This window comes from Curcuma longa, chromosome 13, assembly GCF_044706935.1.
Source record: "Curcuma longa cultivar G26 ecotype Majalengka, Jawa Barat chromosome 13, ITB_CL_G26_1.1, whole genome shotgun sequence".
NCBI lineage: Eukaryota > Viridiplantae > Streptophyta > Magnoliopsida > Zingiberales > Zingiberaceae > Curcuma > Curcuma longa.
Genome location: NC_133873.1, coordinates 9,345,946 through 9,354,381, shown reverse-complemented (window position 1 = coordinate 9,354,381; position 8,436 = coordinate 9,345,946). Strand labels below are relative to the sequence as shown.

Sequence of the window (8,436 nt, the reverse complement as noted above, 5' to 3'; positions counted from 1 at the left end):
TTTGATGAAAGAATTCTATAATTTTAAGTTAACTTAGTACATTTAATAATATATAATTTTTAGCTCTATTGAGAGGAGGAAATACTCTGACAAGGTTTTCAAAATTAAGTGTAAAATAATAGTTAATTAAATTAGTTATGATAAGACAGACTTATTAAAATGGTAAGGATTGAATCTCGACGAAATCGTAATAATGTCTTTTTCGTAGTAACTACCTATAGTTTTTTGATTTATTTTCTCATAAATGATCTTGAGATCGACTGTGTCGGACTGTTAGGATGACGAATTCCACTTTTTATTAAGTATAAAATAATAATTTTAAAATATAAAAGTATTTTAAAAAATAAAAAAATAGGAGGTGTAAAAACTAATTTGTTTCATTATTGTATATCAATTCGAGTGTTTAAGTTATTTTTCTTTCACGTCTGGCTTAGATGGGTCAACAGCCTGGTATATTAGCTCCATCGAACCCTAAATCGAGAATAGAGGGCACATTTCTTAAGGACAGCCGAAGGCGTAAAGAGCAGGCATGCCACCCAAATCGGAGCACCTGGCCACCGCCGGCGGTGGCGCGGCCTCCCTAGCAGCCACTGCCGCATCGCCGCCTTCGGATCAGGGCTCGATGGATCCGTTTCTCCACCTCCTCCGGCTTCTCCCCTACAGCTTCCTCCGCCCGCCCCGTACGCGTCTGAAGCTCCCCTCCTCCCTTGCGCTCCCCTCCCCGATGACTGTCTTTTCCCTCGTGCTGCTCACTTACTTTGCCGTCGTTTCTGGTCTCGTCTACGACGTTATCGTCGAGCCCCCAGGCATCGGCAGCACTCAGGATCGCTACACCGGTACTGTCCGCCCTGTCGTCTTCCTTCCCGGCCGTGTCAATGGCCAGTACATTATTGAGGGCCTCTCTTCTGGGTTCATGTTCGTGCTTGGCGGCATCGGTCTGATCCTGTTGGACCTTGCCCTCGACCGCAACCGTCCACGCAGTGTACGCATCTCCTTCGCTTCGTTCGGGATCTCTGCCACGATCATTGCCTACGTCATGAGCATGCTCTTCATCCGCATCAAGATTCCCGGTTACCTATCGTGATGTGGCTCTAGTTGAGAAGGTATTAGGTTATCGGAGATTTTATCATCCTTATCAGATCTGTGATAAATAAGTGCTCTGTCAAGCTATTTCAGTTATGGATGGTACCGCGTGGTGTTAATTTTTGGTTGTCTTAAGATAAAAGATTAACTTTGTTGATTGAAGTGGTTTTCTCTAGAATGCTTCACAAATTTCTAAAAAAAAAAAATGATTCTAGCAGTAATTATTAAGTACCTCCTTAATGATTTATATTACTTTTTGTATTGTTCTTGAATTAAGTCTTTTCTTAGTGATTTATTTGTATCGCTACTGCAAATTAATTCTTCAATGCCTCTTTCTGAGATAGTTGAAGAACATAAAGTAGACATCTTTTTCATCAAATACCTTAGTGACATATCTTGCACCAGGCCTTAAGTTTTGATTCTGACGCCATCTATTTGTAAAGCTGTTATTATTTGTTGAACTTTAATTTTGTGATTCTATGATTTAAAATAGATTGTTATTTTTGTGATAGCTAGCTGATAATTTGGATAAACTTAGATTACGTGCTTAATTTGGATAAACTTATTTCATCCACTTTATTCCTGTATGGTTGATGCTGAGTGGATTGGGATCACAGAATTGTTCTTTGTTCCAGAACCTTAGGTTTTTTTTCTTTCTAATTATGATGAATTGATGATATGGATGAGATTCTTCAATTACTTGAATAGTTGAATACAGTGATTTATGCTTCATAGTTGCTTGAGTACCCAACCCATACTGTGAAGTTTTGCTGTATTGGTATTGCAGTCACCTTTTGTAGGTATTGATAATTCATTCCCTAATATTCTAATGAAAACACATTAATCAAAAACAGAATTGGTTTATTGCAAATGTTTCTGATTATTCTTTTTTTATCATTGCCTTACTTGGAAGCCGATTTATTTCCTTTTGTTTATGTTACCTTTGATTGGCAGAACCCTCAACCCAAGAGTTTGAATTGTTAGAAAAGGAACCAATTTGGTAATTTGTACATTTATATTCTTAGTGCTCACTCTTTAAGTGTGGTTGATCATGTGAGAGGATTTAATTGACCCAAAACTTGATGTGAAAATTTGCCAACACACGTTAGATTTGAACACAGGTCCTCTTTCCCTCATAGCATGATAAATTTGAATGGAGAATCACTTGTATCCATTGCTTTATTTGTTAGGAAAATGATTAATCTATACATTTATACTCTTAAAAGTTTGTACCTTTTTAACTGTTTGTGTATATTTGATGTTCTTCAATCTCAGTATAGATGACCCTCGTATTGAATTCCTTTTCTATCAACTTCTTACTACTAGCTGTACCTTAAGGCTGCGTTTGGTTTAAGAAATACAGAAATACAGAGACAGAAATACAGAAATACAGAGACAGTAGAGACAGGGACGCATTTACAATGGTCTCTGTATCGTGTTTGATTTTGGTAATACAGAGAGTGGCTGAGGCGCACAGGGCTCTGTTTTTGGTTGGATTCCGGTCGGATTTCCGCCACAATCCGGTCAGAATCCGGCACCGACCGGAGCGCCGGCGAACTGCGTGTCCAATGCGCCCGGCCCGACGGCCGACGGTGACCGGACGGCGGCGTGACGGTGCCGGAAGCGGAGATGAGTAGAAATTCTGTCTCCGTCTCCATTTCAGTGTCCCCAGTTTGATAGTGGACAGAAATTCTGTCTGAGACGGAGACAAAAATCCTATTTCTGTCTCTGTCTCTCAAAATCAAACGGGGGCGGAGACAGAAATCCTATTTCTGTCTCTGTATTTGTGTCCCTGTCTCTGAAACCAAACGCAGCCTAAAAGTAAGATTTATATATTTAGAGAAAACTCTTGTGACCAAGAACATATCTCAGGATAGATCTATGTAGATTTTGTATTAAAGAAAATTTAATAAGTAATTATGAAAATTTGACATAAATATATTTTTATTCAACTTAATCAAAACCCACTTTACAACTGTACTTATAGATAATACCACATCTAGAAAATTAACAGAAAGACAACATATCAAATCTGCTAAAAATAGCAACTATATATATATATATATATATATATATATATATATATATATATATATCCAGAGTGTTGGGTGATAGTTGCCCATATACTTAAGGATCCTTTAGGAGATTAATTAGCTAATTAACATTTGTAAGTAGCTTGATTAGCCTTTGTGATGATGCTTTATTGAGGATCTAACATAAGGTTTGGAATTCTAGGACTCGAGAAGACATTCTATTTATGAGTTAGGTTGCAATGAGTATGACTTCTCCCCAATACTATTTTGGTACATGTGTAGCTAACATCAGAGATCAAGTTACTTCTTGGAGATGCCTTAATTTTTTTTTTCAACTACATCATTTTGTTGAGGTGTGTCAACACGAGTTTAGATAAATAATCCCTTGACTAGTTAGGTAATCACTCATAATGGATGAAAAATATTTTGTACCATTGTCATATTTCTTTCATTATGAAAATCTAGATTAGTGTGATCATCTATGAATGCTATAAACTAATGAGATTCAGTAATCTTATGACTTTCCTTTTTAGGAGAATCATTTGTCTTCAGTAGATAGAGTCTCATGTATTTTTCAGCATCGCCAATCATCTTCCCTTGAATTCAAGACATGAAATTCACAAGAATTTAAAGGAAATTTAGTGACACAAATCTAATCTTGAGTGATCCTACTAACTGATAGTAAATTGTAGGATAATTGAGGCACTAAAAGAATATAGTTTAGTGTTAGTTCTTTTGATGTTTTTAATGATTCAGTCTTAATCAATTTGGAAAGTGATCTGTGTGCTATACTAATTGTTATGTGTTTACAACATGGGCTAAAATTTTTTAGAGTTTTTATATCTCCAGCCATGTGGTCTGAAACTCTTGAATATACAATCATAAATTCAATTTATCTTTTCTAATGCTTAAGGCACTTATAGAATTCCCTTTCTGCGCTAAAGATCCAGTCCCAATTGTAAGAGTAGAATTGTTTTCTTGTGATTGCTTCAAAATCTCCAATTATTCTTTGCTAAAAGGGTTGGACTTGACAGACAATGATTTTCTTCTTTGATTGCATTATTGCCTCGGTTTTATGGGCTTGAGGCGTTTCAATTTGTTAATTTCCCATGAATCTTCTAGTATGTTTCCCTGGTGTGACCAGACGGGTGGTAATGTTGACAATATGTGCGTACCTTTTATTTTTTTGCCAATTTTCTGCTCGAGGTGTGACGATTGGAACCTTTCAAAAAGCTTCTTGAAGGTTGAGTTGTTGTTTCATCCCCCAAATTTAGCCTTGAACTTTGTTTTTGTTGAGCCCGAATAGAATTTTGTACATTCTTTTGTTTTCAACAATTTGCCTATATTTAGACTTTGTTAGGGCAATTCCTCTGCGCATATCACCATGTGTGTGTGTTGAAATATTCAGTTACTAACAAATTTCCTTGATGCAGATCATGTAGAATACTTTCTATGTTGAACAACTCTAAGTAAGTTCTTTTCCTTATTTGAATGTCTCCCTCGTTACTTCCCAGATTTCTTTCGCTCTTCCATGGAGAAGAAAATTTTCTCCTATCTCACTTTCCATGAAAATAATTAACCATGATATAACCATAGTAATTTTTTATTTCCAACTTTTGAACCTCTGAGTAGTTTGCCTTTGGAGGGTTGGGGTTTCTACTTCAAATAAATAGTTATCCTTTGCCATATATGAACATCATCACTAATTTGGACTTTGTCATGTATAAACATCATCACTGAGTGGGACCATTAGAGACAATTGTTCCCATTGAATTTGTGTCTTACAATGAGGATTTGACTGTCATCTGACATTCAACAAGGGTTGTAGATAGTGGAATTTCGATGAGAGGTGATGTTATATGTTGTAGAGCATGAAGTGAGTCTTTCCGCAGCCATTCCAAATTTCACAATGTATGGATGATATGGTATTGTATAGACTACAACTGAAAGATATTGTATGGACTTGTAGAAATGATGGGAAGACAATGTATGACATAGTTTGACCTAGGATTTTTGGGCATTGTGATACCATGTGGACATTGGAAATAACTTTGTATTTGACTTAATCAGAACGTATTCGGTAACCCTACTTGTAGATCGTACCACATCTACAAAATAAGGGAAGACAACTTATCAACTCTTTTAAAAACAACAACAATTAAAATGAGAATACACACGAGAGATGCATGATAAGGAAAGACAACTTATCAAATCTCAACGACAACTAATATATATATACACACAAGATTGTTATTCTGCACGATAAATTCGTGCGCAACTCACTGATCCACCACCGTTGCCGCCGCCCTTGTCGTGCCGTCCGATCGTCGTCGGCCGCCGCCTTAGCCGTGATCGACGCGTCACTCATCGGCGCTTCGGTCGCGATCGACGCGCCACTTGTCGGCATTTCGGTCGGCGTCGGATTCCGATCGGATAGTGGTCGGAATTTGACGAATTTGGTCGGAAATAGCCGTCCCCATTGCGTGGCCACTGTCGACGGTGATCGGGTTGGATTTTGATCGAATCACGGTCGGAGATTGGCCGAGAAAGGACCGATGTCAGTCGGATTCCGACCACTATCCGATCGGAATCCGACATCGGACGGAGCGTCGACGAGCGGCGCGTCGATTGCACCCGAGGCGGCGGTCGGCGGTGGCCGGACGGCGCAGCGAGGGCGGCGGCAGTGGCGATGGGTCGCGGGTGTCACGCACGAGTCGTGAATTGCTCGTCGCGTAGCGTAGCATTTCTCTCTATATATATATAGCACCTTATAATTCTCCGTAATAGAATATATAACGCTCGGAGCATGAACAATGCCTTTTTAATTAAATAATTAATATTATTTTTTGATTTGCGGTTAAGTCATTTAACATTTTCTCTTTAAGATTTAGAGGTTAAGGTTAGATTATAATATTAAGTATACAAAATTTTCAAAATCAAAAAATTTAGTTGCTCATAGGATGAGATGTGTAGGATAGGTATCCCACACTTCTTATTTGGTACACCTTGTGAGTAACTAAGTTTTTTTTCACTTTAATATTTTTCTTGTTTAATATTATAACTCAACCTCTAAATTCTAAAAGGAAAATCTTAAATGACTTAATTGTAAGTTAAAAATAATAATAAATAATAATAAAGGCATTGTTCATGTTTCGGGTGTTTCGAATATTCTCTTATGGACAAGTCGTGCATTATATGATGCGTAGAATATATATATAAGAGAATCAAAGAATAGTAATAAAACAACTATAATTATATAATGAAATTGTAATTATATAAAGAAAAATATTCTATAGTAATGAGGTAGTGATATGTCACTCATATGTCGAACTACAATTACATTCAATTTACATTAATATCGAATCCTTAACTACACTAAGGTAGTATAGAGTAATTCGAGCGATTTCCTAATGAATATAGTCCATGTATGATAAATCTTTAAAATCAATTTATTTAGACTGGAGTTTGAATTTTAATTCAATTCTAAGATTAACAATTGAAAGACATTCTAATCTAGCTTAAACTACAATTGCAAGGGAATTAAGTGAAGCACAAACATTTAATGAAATCTAAAACATTCAAGGAACCTAATATAATCCAAACTAAGCAAGATATAAAGTCTATCCACAAGCATCTATGATTCAATGGAATAACAACCTAATAACTAATTAAATGCTAACTAACAATGCAGAATTTAAACAAGACCATGGAATCGTAAGGAGAATGACATCGAACACATGACATACATCAATGAATTAAGACTAAATGCATGACATCTTAAGCATGAAACTAAAATTCTATTACAATCAATCTTCAACCGACAAATCAACACATCAACAACCAAGTCATCAAATTAACTCATCAAAGATGTAGTAAATGATCTAATCAATTCAAAATAGTGTTTGGGAAAATTCATCGAACACGGCATGCATCACCCAATAACAACCTAATACATGAAATCCTAATCATGGGAACCAAACCAATTACAATGATTCAAACATGTAGATCAACACATCAAACATGAAGATCAAACTACACATCCAAGAGATCAACCACGGAAGGAGAACTTGCCCGGATCTTGAATGAAGCTGTGGAGAAAAGATTATTGTTTCGGTTGAGAACTGCGTCGGGACACGTCACCAGACCCTCCTCGCCGTAGCACGGAACAGTGGAAGGAGCTGAAGACGGCAGTAGCTTCAAGGTAGCTGGGAACTTCGCCGGAGCTGACGAGGACCGGCAAAAGCGTCAAAACTGAAGAACCTGCGAAGACAGAGAACGTCAGTGGGAAGGCCAGGGGGTGCCCTGGTGCGACCACTCCGACACTCAAGTCAGGGACAGCAGCGGGAGGAAGAAGATGAACAGTAAAAGAGCTTGAGCGTTGAAAAAGTAGAGAAGTTGAGAGAGAGAGATACTTGCGGAGCGGAGTGGTCTTTTTAAGGAGAGATAAGCGTGCTTACCTGTCACGTCATCATTTAAGGAATGTCTCATCCTGATTAATATGGTGACAGGAACAATCGAGTTCCTTGTCCCATCGTCTGTAAAGCGCTGTGTTGTCACTATCCGTGCAGGCAGCGAAGAGATAGCATTAATTAATGGGGCGTGGGCTTGTCAGGGATATGATGAATTGTACCAGGGCACTGTAGGGTATCTGGTAAGTGTGGTGTGTTATCAGCTGTACGGGGAGGGACTTGATTATGTGATTGTCAAATGAGTGATTCGGCGAGACTGTTGTAGAACGGAGGATGCGACCAGGCTATTACCGAATGGACAATTCGACGCGTGGGTGGCCAAATGGAAGGATTCGGCGCGTGGATGGCCGAATGGAAGGATTCGGCGCGTGGATGGCCGAATGGAAGGATACAAAAACAGTCATAGACATCGGTGGAAAACCGATGTCTATGAGAAAATCGACTGATGTCTATGAAGGCGTTGTAAAAGGTCTGACATTTTAGACATCGGTTTGTAACCGATGTAATACAACTCAACGACATCGGTTTGTAACCGATGTAAAATCGATGTAATATCACTCAACGACATCGGTTTCGCAACGGTGTACAACCGATGTAATATATGTATCACAACGACATCGGTTTTGCAACGGTGTAAAACCGATGTAATATATGTTTAACATCAATTTTAACAACGGTTTTCGACCGATGTAATATCACTCAACGACATCGGTTTCGCAACGGTGTAAAACCGATGTAATATATGTTTAACATCAATTTTAACAACGATTTTCGACCGATGTAATATCACTTAACGACAACGCTTCCAAACCGATGTCATTGAATTTAAAACTGTTGTAATAACACTTATT

General features: G+C 37.9%; 1 protein-coding gene across 1 annotated transcript; it reads left to right on the top strand.

The window, feature by feature from the left end:
• Nucleotides 1-476: 476 nt before the first annotated feature.
• On the top strand, nucleotides 477-1,245 carry LOC141844379 (uncharacterized). Its single transcript, XM_074732436.1, has one exon. It carries the CDS (start codon nucleotides 530-532, stop codon nucleotides 1,082-1,084), a length of 555 nt encoding a protein of 184 aa, XP_074588537.1. The 5' UTR covers nucleotides 477-529; the 3' UTR covers nucleotides 1,085-1,245.
• The last annotated feature ends 7,191 nt before the right edge of the window (nucleotides 1,246-8,436 follow it).